This window comes from Pseudophryne corroboree, chromosome 6 (genome assembly GCF_028390025.1).
Source record: "Pseudophryne corroboree isolate aPseCor3 chromosome 6, aPseCor3.hap2, whole genome shotgun sequence".
NCBI lineage: Eukaryota > Metazoa > Chordata > Amphibia > Anura > Myobatrachidae > Pseudophryne > Pseudophryne corroboree.
The window spans coordinates 649,590,763-649,606,344 of NC_086449.1; the positions used below are offsets into that span (position 1 = coordinate 649,590,763).

Sequence of the window (15,582 nt, forward strand, 5' to 3'; positions counted from 1 at the left end):
CGCACTGCTGGCCGCAGAGTGATTGACATAAAGTGGGCGTTTCTGGGTGTCAACAGCGTTTTCAGGGAGTGTTTGGAAAAACGCAGGCGTGCCAGGAAAAACGCAGGCATGGCTGGGCGAACGCAGGGCGTGTTTGTGACGTCAAAACAGGAACTGAACAGTCTGAACTGATCGCAAGCGCTGAGTAGGTTTAGAGCTACTCAGAAACTGCACACAAAAAATTTGTAGCCGCTCTACGATTCTTTCGTTCGCACTTCTGCTAAGCTAAAATACACTCCCAGTGAGTGGCGGCATAGCGTTTGCACGGCTGCTAAAAACTGCTAGCGAGCGATCAACTCGGAATGACCCCCCATGTGCACTGCAGTATTTTTTTCATCCCTGTCTTTAAGGGGAATGTGTGCAACTGATGAAATACAAATGACAGTAAACAAAAAAATTATTGCTTAATGACACATATGGTTTAACATTAGGACTCTATATGATTTAGAATTACAGTAGGTCTCTATTGAAACATTAGATTACAAACCAGGAGCCCTGAAATACATCATGTGGCTTCTAGAATATTTAATAATTTCAAACAACCTAATAAAGGTAACAGTCTATCTTGGTTTGCTTTGTGATATTTACCGTCAACTGTATTCTACTATAGACTGATACCTACAGCACTACAACATATCATATATAGCAGGGGTTAGGCCATCAGTCCACAACAAATTACCTTTCAGGGCTGCTGGATCAGCAAGAATTCTTTGCAGAGTCTCTGGTGGAACTTTTTCAAAGGCTTCATTGGTGGGAGCAAGGAGGGTGTACTGTTTGTCTTCACTCTCTAGGAGCTCATTGAGACCTGCTGCTGCTATAGCTGCCTGTTAAACAAATAATATTGTTTGGTGACTAACATGAAATTTTACATTGTGTTCCCTCTATTTCAGGAAAATAGTTCTATACAACAACCGTATTATGCAATGTAATAAAATGTTCACATTGCTAAATTTACTGCTGTGTGATCTGAGCAGTATATGATATGTAACTGCTCAAAAGTCATGGGATAGGTGCTTAGCATCACGTAGGTAACTCAACGACGCATTGATTACAAGTGAACAGTAGACCTCTAGAGAGATGCTGACCCATGCCATTTGGATGGTTTCCCACAGCTCCCTGATATTTCTTGGTGCAGGATCTTGGGTGCGAATGGATGTCCCTTAAATGCTTTATTGATTTGATGTCAGGCAAATGTGGTGGCCACACCATCCATTGAAACTCTTCAGAATGCTCCTTAAACTGATTCTGGACAACTTTGGAAAGATGACACAGTACACTATCCCGCTGGAATATTCCATCATTGTAGGGATACATGAAGTCTATGAATAACTGCAAATGGTCACCAAGCACTGCAATGTAGCGGTTACTGGTAAATGAAGTGTTCAGATGGACCAGCAGACCCAACCCGTACCACTTGAATACACTTCACACCATTATAGAACCATCACCAGCCTGCCTGGTGCCTTGTTGACAACTGGGGTCCATGGCCTCATGAGGTCTGCACCACACCCGAACCCTACCATCAGCCTGAAACAACAGGAACTGTGGCTCATCGCCACATGTTGCCAGTCCCCCAGGGTCCAATTAGGTGAGTTACAGTGTACAGTGTCATAGTGTTAACAGGGAGACTCTGGTAGGTCTTTTGCTCCCATATGCTGGATATGTGTCTGGTACCTCCTGAACTAAATGTGGTTGTGATCTGAGTAAGTGTCGCTTGCCTGTTGCCAACTCTGGCCAGATGGCACTGGTAACAATCATTAAGCACCCATGGTCGGTCACTACGCTGTTTTACGGTGGGTGGATATGCCTTCCATGAGGTATTCCAGATGCACACCTGACACCATAGATTGAGGAATGGTGAATGTCTACAAATGGAATGTCCCATGTGTCAGGCAGCCACTAACATGCCCCACTCGAACTCTGATAATTCATGTTGTCTTGCCATGAGCAATGCGACATGTGTTCACACTGACTCTCGAGATGTCAGATTACAACAGATGCAGGTCTGGTCATTTCCGAGACGTCACATTACCGTTGTGCCACCTACCATTTCCTTTATATACTGCTATCCCATGACTTTTGGTACTTCAGTGTAATTGCTACATCTTGTTATTATCTTATTATATTAACTTCTCTATGTCCCATACACTAATGATTTAAAATATACACATTGCACTTTATTAATTCAGTGTTGGCCCCTTATTTCTGCCTTTTTGACAATGCATGATACAACAGCATAGTTGTGTACGCCGACATGTATTCTCATTTTCCTTGGCTTTTTACTACAAATAGTTATTAACAACATATGTTCCTGAATGTTGCCAGTTCCCACAGTGAGCAATTACGAAACAGAAAATACATACTTATTACTTTTCTATAAAGTGCTCATTCATGGAACTGGCCCCAAAGTAGGCAGCCTACTGACATATCTCTACGGTGGCTGAAAGACACTGGTATGAGCATTGGTCAGGCAAAACCAAATACTGTTCTGTAAAAATGCCATTGCAGCATAAATAATAACATACACGCAGTGTTTCCAGGCTGTCTTCAGTTTCTACTACTTGGTCAATGTTATTTGTCACTGCTGTGATGACTTTATCAATCACATGGACAACGCCATTGGTTGCATGATGATCGGCCTTTATCAGTCTGGCACAGTTTACTGTTACAATCTATAAGAGAAGAAAATTAGAAAATTCATTGGACAGTTACAGATACAGGTCAACTTATAAAAATGACTTTGCAGTTTGATATCTGCCTAAAACCCATTTACTACAGAATTATGAAGCTAGTTGTTATTAAATAACAAGTGGTACACCATGATATCAATTAATGAGACTATACAATATGTTTTGTATTTATTTGAATATAAATATTACATATATTCACATAATATAAATTTTATGCCCACAGCAGCAATTAATGGTACTTGTTAAGTATTATACAGTGTGATTGTGTTAAGGTGTGTACACACGGTAAGATATTTTCTTCCGATTCTGACTATATAGTCAGAATCGGAAGAAAATATAGTGCAGATCGCAAGGTGACAGTCACCTTGCGATCCCGATCCGATGCCGATGCGCGGCCCCGCGCGGTCGGCATCGGAAGAAAAAATAGGCTGTGCAGGCAAGTCAATCCTGGCTATCTCTATAGAAGAGATAGTCAGGATTGAAATCGCACATAGCCAGCATCGCAAGCACAGTTATTATGTGCTTGCGATACTGGCTAAGTGCCGACCCGGCCCCCTGTCGCACGGTGAGAATCGGATAAGTCCGAATCTCACCGTGTGTATGCACCCTTACTTCAGTCTTCAGTAAGTGGGGTAAATTTACTAAGATGGGAGTTCTATTTAAGATGGGATGTTGCCCATAGCAACCAATCAGATTCTACTTCTCATTTTTCTAGCACCTTCTACAATATAATACCTGGAATCTGATTGGTTGCTATGGGCAACATCCCATCTTAAATAGAACTCCCATCTTAGTAAATTTATCCTAATGTTTTTATCTGAGGTTGCTCTTATCAGACTCTCCCTGTGTACTTTTTCCCTCAATCTTGCGTCTTAGTTTGCAGAGTATACTAGGTTTTTGTTGTGAAGGAATTGCTATAAAGTTACAGACTAAGCATACAGTAATTATGCACGGTAAGGGTCATGTGTATCATGCTTGCCTTGTGTACTTTTACCTCAACTTTGCTACTTTTTTCCTTCATTGTGCTTTTTTGTAATTTTTGCAACTTAGTACATATAGTAAGATTAGTGTCTTGACAGGGCTAAGTAGCAAGGTTTGTGGCACGATAAATGTAACTATTTGGAGTATGTTTAGATGTATTTGGTAATGTATCTTCTATGTATGGTGTATGTTTTTATATGTTTAAAAAAAATATATAAATAGGTTTTAAATCATTGAAGCACCCCTGTCTATATTTTACTGTAATTTAGACAGTGTCGGACTGGGGCATGTAGGGCTCATTGGGGTAATGCAGTGATAGGGGCCCATGTTTAGGGGTGTGGCCAGTCTGCAGAGGGGGTGTGGCCTGCCACATCATTGATTGGACTAACCATTAGAGCAGTGATTTTCAACCTTTTTAAACTCGTGGCACACTAAACAAGATTTTAAAATTGCCAAGGCACACCATCAGTTTTTTAATCAAATATAATACAAATAATAATAAATATCGACATATATTTAATATATGTTGACGATTTGTTATTATTTCTCTTAAAATTAGTAGAAATAAATAGGTTTTACTTACATAAGAATATCAGTGGGAAACCTGTGCTTGCTGATGTCTCATGATGTCTCTTGTCCGAGGACGGATGGTTGACAAGCATTCCCTCAACACACCAGCTCCCCCTTACCAGCTCCACCCTTAGTAATTCCTCACACCAGCTCCCCCCTTACCAGCTCCCCCCTTAGTAATTCCTCACACCAGCTTCTCCCTTACCAGCCCTCCCCCCTTAGTAATTCCACACTCCAGCTCCCCCTTACCAGCTCCTCCCATAGTAATTCCTCACACCAGCTTCCCCCTTACCAGCTCCCCCCTTAGTAATTCCACACTCCAGCTCCCCCTTACCAGCTCCCCCCTTAGTAATCCCTCACACTAGCTCCCCCCTTACCAGCTCCCCCCTTAGTAATTCCACACCCCAGCTCCCCCTTACCAGCTCCCCCTTTAGTAATTCCTCACACATGCCCCCCTTAGTTATTCCACACACCCACCCCTCATATTTCCATACACCTTCCTCCCCCATGCTTTATATAAAAAATAGCGGTGAGGAGTGCCTGGACCTCACCACGGAGCAGCAAGCAGAGCAGGCTGTGAGTGGGCGGCCGCATCGACAGCCGGACCGTGACCTATGGTGAGTCATAGTTCACGGTCCGGCTGTCGCTGCGGAATAGATATGAGAAGGGCTGGATGCTGCAGGTCTGTCAGGCGGGCGGTGGGGGGCGGGCGGTGTGCGGCACGCGGCGATCTGCTTGGCACCAGTGACAGGTCTTGCTGGCGGCAGCGAGCGGGTCTGTGCGGCGGGGGCGGGGGGCGGGCGGTGTGCGGCGATCTGCTTGGCAGTGACAGGTCTTGCTGGCGGCAGCGAGCGGGTCTGTGCGGCGACACACCTAGCAACTCGTCGCAGCACACTAGTGTGCCGCTGCACACCAGTTGAAAAAGGCTGCATTAGAGAGTGCAACATCTGGGCCCCTTCATTAATATATACAGTAAATTCAGCTGCTGCATGCATGATAATGTACCAGATTAATAACAGCAATGCACTGTAGAAAATACACCATAATCCAGTATAAGGTAACATATGCATAATGTATAATTCAAGTGCACAGTCTGGAACCTGATCCTTAGAGCAGGAGGTGGGCCCCCAGGCAGTGGGGGCCCCCGGTGGTTTCCCCTGTACCCCTGTGGGCCAGTCCAAGCCTGAATTTGGATACATACCCTCCAACATTTTGCACACAAAAATCGGTACAAATTAGAAAAGAGGGCGTGGTCACGCCATTTTCCTATACTTTTAATGGGAGTTTGGAAAGCCAAAAATTAGTACAGACAATAAAAAAAGATACAGTACCTGCCAAAAAGGTACAGTTGGAGGGTATGTAGATACCTATGCTATAGTTAGATAGCATGTATACCTTATCAAGTCTGGTTTACCTTTCCCTCTACTGTATGTACTTATTTCCATGTTTTGGAAATGTACAAACTTTACAGCTTAACAATGATAGAGAACACTTGGCATTGTGTATCCTTGTTAATTATACTTTGATCTATCATGGCTACCGGTATAATTATGATCTATCATGGCTACCGGAACCATGCAGCTGAAATTGAAACACGTGGTCTTATTTTTTTAACTTACACTGGTAAACTCCCACAAAACTAGTACATATCCTGATAAGTACGCTATAGATGCCATTTATAAAAGTTGTAGAAAATAAAACAGGTAGAAGAATAATAAAAATCACAACATGTCACTGTGTTATGTGTTTTTGTTTTGCAGGTTTTGTGTTGCAGCCCATATTATTAAGTGGGTATTGTATAAGCAACTGCAGTATTTGTCATATAGCCTGGCTAGTACTTTACTAATAGTTGAATTCATTTTGTGCTTATATTACTTTGCATTTTCTTACATTTCATGACTGCATTCATTGTATAAGTATCTCTCATCCCATTATACCAAAGAATTTGTGATCTTTTTAATGTTGCAGAAAATTGCAGCATGGGGGTAATTCCAAGTTGATCGCAGCAGGAAATTTTTTAGCAGTTAGGCAAAACCATGTGCACTGCAGGGGGGGGGGGGGCAGCTATAACATGTGCATAGAGAGATAGATTTGGGTGTGGCGAGTTCAATCTGCAATCTAAATTGCAGTGTAAAAATAAAGCAGCCAGTATTTACCCTGCACAGAAACAAAATAACCCACCCAAATCTAACTCTCTCTGCAAATGTTATATCTGCCCCCACTGCAGTGCACATGGTTTTGCCCAACTGCTAACAAAGGGGGTAATTCCAAGTTGATTGCAGCAGGATTTTTTTTAGCAGTTGGGCAAAACCATGTGCACTGCAGGGGAGGCAGATATAACACGTGCAGAGAGAGTTAGATTTGGGTGGGTTATATTGTTTCTGTGCAGGGTAAATACTGGCTGCTTTATTTTTACACTGCAAATTAGATTGCAAATTGAATACACCACCATTTCGGAATGACATATTGTTAATATTGTCCAATGTGTACACACTATGGTGGTCATTCCGAGTTGATCGCTAGCTGCTGCACAGCGCACTTTTGCACATGCGCATGCGGCGCAATGCGCACGCACGAAGTAATATTACAACGAACGATGTGGTTTCACACAGGGTCTAGCGAAGCTTTTCAGTCGTACTGCTGGCCGCAGAGTGATTGACATGAAGTGGGCGTTTCTGGGTGTCAACTGACCATTTTCAGGGAGTGTTCGAAAAAACGCAAGTGTGCCAGGAAAAACGCAGGCGTGGCTGGGCGAACGCAGGGCGTGTTTGTGATGTCAAAACAGGAACTGAATAGTCTGAAGTCATCGCAAGCGCTCAGTAGATATTGAGCTACTGTAAAACTGCACAAAAAAATCATGCCGCTGCTCTGCGATCCTTTCGTTCGCACTTCTGCTTAGCTAAATTACACTCCCAGTGGGAGGCGGCATAGCGTTTGCACGGCTGCTAAAAACTGCTAGCAAGCGAACAACTCGGAATGACCACCTATATCGTCAACGATGAGAGGTCCTGCAGTTTGTCAATGACATCCCCTGTCGCCCATATATGAGGTCAACCTGGGGATGTCACTGATAATGCCATCTTGCCACATGCAGCATGGCCCACCATCGCTCGTCGCTTGCGGCACTGGCAAGTGTGTATGCACTTGTCGATGCCGCCAGCCCACCGGGGCCTGCCGTAAGCAATATTGCTGGGTACATACTGTCGTCTAGTGTGTACCCAGCTTAACACACATCACACATCCTGCACCCAGAGCAGTAGAAGAGCAGTAAAATGGTGCCCTCCCCTATTTTGTGTGCCGTGGAGCCATTTTTCCAGTGATATGCTACCACGCAGTGAAAGCAAAGACTGACACTGTGTAAGAGCCTCTGCTATCTTTTGTGATTACGCCATTCTACCGAATATCACTAATGCCACAACAAAGATGAGCGGGCTGCTGCACTTGTTCCATACCCGGGCACTGGTACACTCCGGAAAAGGAGGCACAATAGTTCTCAATGATCCTGTACCTATTGTATGGGTGAGCAAACAGATTCAGAGCAGCTGAAGGGGACAAGGAGACAAAAGATAAGGAGCGCTTGTGATATGGATAGTGCTAGGAAATAACGAGGTAAAAGTGACCTGCCATAACGCATACCCATTAAAGGGAAGCAGTAAACAATTGGAGGGTGAACTAGGAAGGAGTCAAGAGATGGACAGATGGATGCCATGATTTTTCCACAACTATAAGTCTTGTGCATTTTTAATTAAACAATATAAACAAGATGTATGTTAGTGAATAAGAGAACACTTACTCCATTGGGATAGTGGTGTACGTGTATGTCCAAGTTTTGGTACATTGATGGTATAGTGATTCCATGTCTCAGCTCATCTGTGAGAAGGCGTCTGTCAACCATATGATATCGCAAAGCATTAAGTAGCTCAATGTTAACATTGCTCACTAAAGCGTCCAATATTTCCTGCAAAACATCATTTAGCAATCAGTGTCAAACAGAGAGAAAAGAACTCTGCACATGTTTGTGTTTATTTGCAGTCTTTGAGCTCATTTACTGTACAACACAATAATCATTTTTTCATCCCTTCTACAGACTGGCTGGGATACTTACAGCTGGTAGGGCAGCCCACGCTTCGTTGCTTGGTGCAAAAATAGTAAAACTGCCTGGACCCTCAATTTCAGGTCTTAAGTTAGCGCTGTCCGAGTACAATTTTGTTGTAGCTGCTCCAACAATCCCCAGTGTATCATAAATATTGGAAAGAGGAAGTGCTGCGGATGACAGGAAAGTAATGATATGAAATAACAGTGTCACCATGCTGTTTATATCTTGTTCTGCTGGCTTCATTTTTTTACGTTCTATTAATACATCCTTTAATCACAATTTGCCCAAGTCACAGTTTAGGATCTGCATTTAGGCAAATAAACAGAAACGTTCTTTTTCATCTCACTTGTAACATGAACTAGCAGCTTTGAATCTAACATCAATATTAGTTCATGAAGCTGTTTACACAATAACACAGTAACTCTGCAGAGTTCCATGCCTAGCATATTTTCAATATATTTTTAAAATACTGGCTTTAACATTTGTATAAAGGGTTATACTGAAAGTGCCTCAAATATATGCTAACATACACATTTAATTAAGAAGCAATAACAAATTGCTTGGTTAAAAGCTGTCCGAATACAGGCCCTCATTCCGAGTTGTTCGCTCGCAAGCTGCTTTTAGCAGCTTTGCACACGCTAAGCTGCCGCCTACTGGGAGTGAATCTTAGCTTATCAAAATTGCGAACGAAAGATTTGCAAAATTGCGAATAGACACTTCTTAGCAGTTTCTGAGTAGCTCCACACTTACTCGGCAACTGCGATCAGTTCAGTCAGTTTCGTTACTGGTTTGACGTCACAAACACACCCAGCGTTCGGCCAGACACTCCTCCGTTTCTCCAGCCACTCCCGCGTTTTTCCCAGAAACGGTAGCGTTTTTTCGCAAACCCATAAAATGGCCAGTTTCCGCCCAGAAACACCCACTTCCTGTCAATCACATTACGATCACCAGAACGAAGAAAAAACCTCGTAATGCCGTGAGTAAAATACCTAACTGCATAGCAAATTTACTTGGCGCAGTCGCACTGCGGACATTGCGCATGCGCATTAGCGACTAATCGCTCCGTTGCGACAAAAAAATAACGAGCGAACAACTCGGAATGACCCCCACAGTTCTGCGTGAGTCAGGAGTTAAACGAAGTGATCGCATGATGTCATTTTCACCCAGTGTAAAGGACCTATTCACCATTACTGCAACACATTAGATATCAGTGATATATGGGGTAATTCAGAGTTGATCGCAGCAGCAAATTTGTTAGCAGTTGGGCAAAACCATGTGCACTGCAGGGGGAAGGGGGGGGGGCAGATATAACATGTGAGGAGAAAGTTAGATTTGGGTGGGGTGTGTTCAGTGGTGCAAGTGTGTGGGTACGGGTGGGTACGGCGTACCCGTAAGAATGTAGCCGTGGGTACGCAGTACCCACACCGATGGGCCGCCGCTCCTCTTCCCTCCCTCCCTTTGCTGCTCCCCGCCGAACCCGCCGTTCCCCGCCGCTGATGTGAGGGAAGGAGAGCGCAGCCTGCGCCTCTCCTTCCCCTCAGTCTCCGGCGGATGTCTCAGTTTAATTCAGCGCCGATCGGTGAGCCAATCAGAGCTCGTGGCACTGGGGGATATCTGGCACTGGGGGGGCATGTATACCTGGCACTGGGGGATATCTGGCACTGGGGGCATATCTGGCACAGGGGGGCATATATACCTGGCACTGGGGGATATCTGGCACTGGGGGGGCATGTATACCTGGCACGCACTGGGGGATATCTGGCACTGGGGGGGCATGTATACCTGGCACTGGGGGATATCTGGCACTAGGGGCATATCTGGCACAGGGGGGCATATATACCTGGCACTGGGGGATATCTGGCACTGGGGGGCATGTATACCTGGCACTGGGGGATATCTGGCACTGGGGGCATATCTGGCACTGGAAGGACATGTGTATCTGGCACTGGGGGCATAACTGACACTGGGGGGACATGTGTATCTGGCACTGGGGGGACATGTGTATCTGGCACTGGGGGGACATGTGTATCTGGCACTGGGGCATATCTGACACTGAGGGCATATCTGGCAATGGGGGCATACTTGTGTATCTGGCACTGGGGGCATTTCTGTATCTGGCACTGGGAGCATATCTGGCACTGTGGGCATATCTGGCACTGGGGGCATACTTGTGTATCTAGCACTGGGGGCATTTCTGTATCTGGCACTGGGAGCATATCTGGCACTGTGGGCATATCTGGCACTGTGGGCATACTTGTGTATCTGGCACTGGGGGCATTTCTGTATCTGGCACTGGGGGCATATCTGGCACTGTGGGGGCATTTCTGTATCTGGCACTGGGGGGCAATGTATATCTGACACAGTGTGGGCATTCGTGTATCTGGCACTGTGGGGCAATGTGTATCTGGCACTGTGAGGCAATGTGTATCTGGCACTCTGGGGGCATTTGTGAATCTGGCACAGTGAGGCAATGTGTATCTGGCACTGTGGGGCAATGTATATCTGTCACTGTGGGGCAGTGTATATCTGGCACTATTAGGGTCATATGTGTATCTGCCCCTCCCCCCATATGTGTATCACACCCCCATTCTCATTGGCCACGCCCCATGTGGCATTTGGCCACACTCATTTTTTTGCACGCAGTACCCGTAAGACATTTTTTCTACTTGCACCACTGGGTGTGTTCAAACTGAAATCTAAATTGCAGTGTAAAAATTACGCAGCCAGTATTTACCCTGCACAGAAACAAAATAACCCATCCAAATCTAACTCTCTCTGCACATGTTATATCTGCCCCCCCTGCAGTGCACATTGTTTTGCGCAAACTGCTAACAAATTTGCTACTGCGATCAACTCTGAACTACCCCCAGAGTTATGATGTGTCTTACACTAGAGGCAATGCAGAGTTTTATGCATATGCGTTGCACCTCAACTTGTGACTGCAGGGATGTAACTGGACTGTACCTGGGCATTATCATGGAGGCAACGCTCTGAGATGGCATGTCAAGAGAATTGCAATCTGTGCAATGTGTATGTTTTAAGATGGACCTTTTGCACCAAGGATAGGGCTGCTGCAAATAATGCACATTGTTGATTGTGACATGTAGTGAATAAAGCCTGCAGATATGGGGCATACAACTCTGCAGACTGGCACATATATATCAGTGACGTGCTGTGATGTGAGGAAGGTGAAGCAGCGCCTTTCCTGTCATACTAACGTTTGTGCGAGAGTTTTAAAGTATATGAAAAATACAAAGAATATTTTAGAAATATCTTCTTTGCATTATTCTAATCATTTTTATAGCCAAAACTCTGGAGTAAAAAGTCTATGGCAGGTGAGGCAGTGCCTCCCGTCTATCTTTTCTGCACATCTCTAATCAAAACTCACCAAATGTCCAGGAGTTTATACTGCTGCACCTGTGTATAATGCCCAGATGTACCCTTTGGCTCATATATTGTGTGTAAATCTGGCTCTAGTGCTAGCCAGTGCCTCCTGAGCCATTTACCTCACCGCACGTCCCTATATATCCAGTTGGTTCTGAGCACACAAAGCGGGAGCAGTTAGGTCTGATGGGTTTTACTTTCAATCAGCCTTATATGGATTTCCTTGCACACAGAGCACAATGAGCACTAAATGGAAAGCTTATAGTACACAGTATGACCAATAGGCAAAGTGGGTAAGATATTGCGAGGTGATGTACCTGCTGGACACCCTTTCTCTCCTGGGATCTTTTCATATCCAGGACAGCATTCATAGCTGATTACACTAAAAGAAAAAAGTAAGAAGAAATATATTATGAAATATGGTTTAATTAATATGATATACAGCAAAAACACATAAACAGTGAATAGAAAAAAAAGTGGTGGATACACGAACTCAAAACACTTCAGCCGAGGGGCTTGAATGGCAGCTTCAAGCTGAAGTGGTTCCTGAATTAAAATCATTAAATATAAAAAAGATTATTCTATCTGTAAGAACATTTATGTGTTTCCATATGCATTTCCTTATGGAAAAGATGTCTTTCCAAATTGTTTTTTGAGTAAACATTCATTTACAATGTATATATTTTAAAACCATGTGTACCCTTAAGAGAACCTCGGTCTATGGATGGATATACCCAGGAGTGAGTATAATATATACTCTATAGGTAGTATAAAGGTAGTATAAAGAGAGTGACCAGACCATGTCCACCTGTCAACTAAATGAAATTATATTAAACAGCTTTATGTGATCTAAATACTGTATAACATATCAAATAATAGCAAATACAACCATAATGATATGTGTTGGGAAGGAAATGCCAGTGTTCGGGATGCCAGCAGTTTGAAGAATGACTGCAGCATACTGATGCTTAGAATCCTGACATGGGGAAGGTACGTATGCTTACCTTACCCCAATGCCCTCCTAACTCTAACCATCACTCCCCACAGCCTAACTCTAACCCTCCCCAGTGGTGCCTAAACCTAACCCTCACACCCCCACGGCCTAACCCTCCCTGGAGGTGACTCAACCTAATCCCCCTCCCGCAGACTAACCCTAACCCTCCCCAGTGGTGCCTAAACCTAACCCCACCACCACCGCAGCCTAACCCTAACCCTCCCTGGAGGTGACTAAACCTAACCCCCCTCCCGCAGCCTAACCTTAACCCTCCCCAGTCGTGCCTAAACCTAACCCTCCCACCCCCGCAGCCTAACCCTAACCCTGCCTGGAGGTGACCAAACCTAACCCCTCTCCTGCAGCCTAACCCTAATCCTCCTAACCCTAACCTCCTGGTGGTGCCTAAACCTAAACCTCCCACCCCCGCTGCTTAACCCTAACCCTCCCTGGGGGTGAGCAAACCTAACCCCCCTCCCGCAGCCTAACCCTCCCTAGGGTAACTAAACCTAACCCCCCTCCCGCAACCTAACCCTCCCAAGGGTAACTAAACCTATCACCCCTCCCGCAGCCTAACCCTAACCCTCCCTTGACTGCAGCCTAATCCTAAACCTCCGCCCACAACCTAAACCTAACCTACCCCCCCCCCCCCTCCACCCCTCTGTGCAGCTTACCTGGCTGGCGACCCGGTCCACGCTTGTTTAGGTTCCCGTTGCTCCTTGTCGGGATGCCAGCATTTCGATCAGTGTTAGGATTCCGGCATCGTTATTTTGACTGCCGGGATCCCGACCAGATCCTCATGATATACTATAGTCCCAAAGCTAATTAGAGTTGTAGAGTTGTAGATGGTGCTGCTGATGCACCAGCAAGAGATACACATCCTAGGGATGTGTATAGGGATGTATTCACATCTAATGATGCATCTCCTGGGGCGGGTGCTACACTTACTGGAACACACCTTTTGGGCGGTTACACCCCAGAACGACAACCAATCGTCCAGATGGTCGGGCCTAATTCCCTTACTCAGGAACAGTACTTAGCTTACAATTGCCTGTCCTCTTTCTGCTACACAAGGCATAGGGAGATACAAGTCTACAATATACACTACAACTCTAGGTACAAATGCATGTGCAGCACAGAAATGCATGTATCCACACCGTAAAACTGATGTGCGGCCAAACCTAAATAAGTCTCTTTATTTATGCAAAGTGTAACAAAATGATACTGAAAGATGAATACTATTTAGAATAGAACTGCCTTATGATCCCATTGCATATTACTAAATAGCCTGCTGTGTGCATAAATACTTCATTGTTTAGAAGAGATCTCGCTCCTCACGATGTGTTTACAGTTAACTGAAAGATCTCTGTTGTGGGTATAAGACAAATGACTAAAGCCAGCACATGCCAACAAACTCTGTTTCATTTAATGCTAGCTCCCTAAATCTTTTGGGTAAAACAGTAATTCCTTAGTCATACACATAAACAGTTGCAGATGACAGCTCTGGAGTAATTTAGTGCTGTTCATAACCAGAAGAATTCCGACATGAAACAGAAGTGTTCACTATTCTTTCCGTGGATTCTCTAACCTTTGGCTTAAGAAGCTAATACAGTAAGTACCTCCTGCTGAGATGAAGATGCAGAAAAAAATTTGACTTTTGATTGTTTCATCATGAGTATGAATGGACGTGCTTCTTATAGAAGTGGCCAAAGTCTGTTGGAACATTGCAACTATTGAAAAGAATTAAGGAGCGCTTAATATGCTTTACCAAATTACTCTTTCATAATTTTGGCTATGTATACATAGTTAATTAGCCAGATACGGGAAAGTAAGAAAAAGTGATACACACTGGCACTGCCTAGTGTACCCAAAGCAGCAGTAAACTGCTTATAAAAAGATAACAGATATTAGCAATCAAAATATAAATCTTCAATAAATATAATGGAACAGCTGATAAAAGTAATAATTCAACATATGCATACAATCAGTGCCATAACTAGACATTTTGGTGCCCTGTGCCAGAAAGAGAATTGGTGCAAACCCCGCCCCCCTCCCACCGCACACATTCAAAGTAGGGACAATGCTTGTTAAAAATCTAGGGGTGTGGCCTTATTGGGAAGGGGCATGGCCACAGAATAGTACCAATTGACATTGCACCACACAGTAGTGTCTGTTAGTCCCACTTAGGGCCAGTAACATAAATCTTGGGGCCCGGGGACAGCAGTATCTTAGGGGCCCTCACACCCGCCTTGACCCACCCCCTTTTAAAGCAGAGGGTAGCTTAAAAAGAAAGATGTAAATGTATATTATACAGCAGCACGACAGAAACTATAGGATTAGAAAAGGCAAAAAAAAAAAGAGCTAGTAACCAAGAGCACAGGACAGCTCACACTCCAGCAAGGAGTTACAGGACTTGTCCATCCACAGAGAGACACTCGGGGGAGCAGCCCATCAGGGTGACCCCTCTCCAGGTAGGCAGACAGGGAGAGCTCAGCGAAAGAATACAACCAAAGTGAAAATTGCTCCAGCTCACCTCTCTTGGAGCCTTTGACTGTTGGTGAGTCTGGCAAGTGGATTTTCTGCTGGGCTGCCCGGCTGTTGGCGGTGGTGGAAGCAGGAACATGCAACATCATGCGTAGTGACTGCATTTCAACGGGCACCGAACCAAGTGATGGAGTAAATGGGAGGGGGCTAGAGGGTGTGTGGCTGCGGATGTGGATCATCAAATCGACAGTGTCTAGGTCGACAATGTTTAGGTTGACCACTATAGTCACTAGGTCGACAGGGTTGGAAGGTCGACATGTGCTAGGTCGACAGGTCAAAAGGTCAAC

At 44.7% G+C, this 15,582-nt stretch overlaps 1 protein-coding gene across 1 annotated transcript in view; it reads right to left on the bottom strand.

The window, feature by feature from the left end:
* The window catches only part of TGFBI (transforming growth factor beta induced), a 118,027-nt gene that overhangs the window by 63,002 nt on the left and 39,443 nt on the right, over nt 1-15,582 (bottom strand). The window contains exons 3-7 of the mRNA XM_063928218.1: nt 12,078-12,142; nt 8,386-8,543; nt 8,074-8,238; nt 2,565-2,711; nt 719-863 (exon numbers count right to left, since the gene is read on the bottom strand). Of these exons, the coding sequence (XP_063784288.1) occupies nt 719-863; nt 2,565-2,711; nt 8,074-8,238; nt 8,386-8,543; nt 12,078-12,142 (680 nt within the window). The remainder of the gene's footprint in view (nt 1-718; nt 864-2,564; nt 2,712-8,073; nt 8,239-8,385; nt 8,544-12,077; nt 12,143-15,582) is intronic.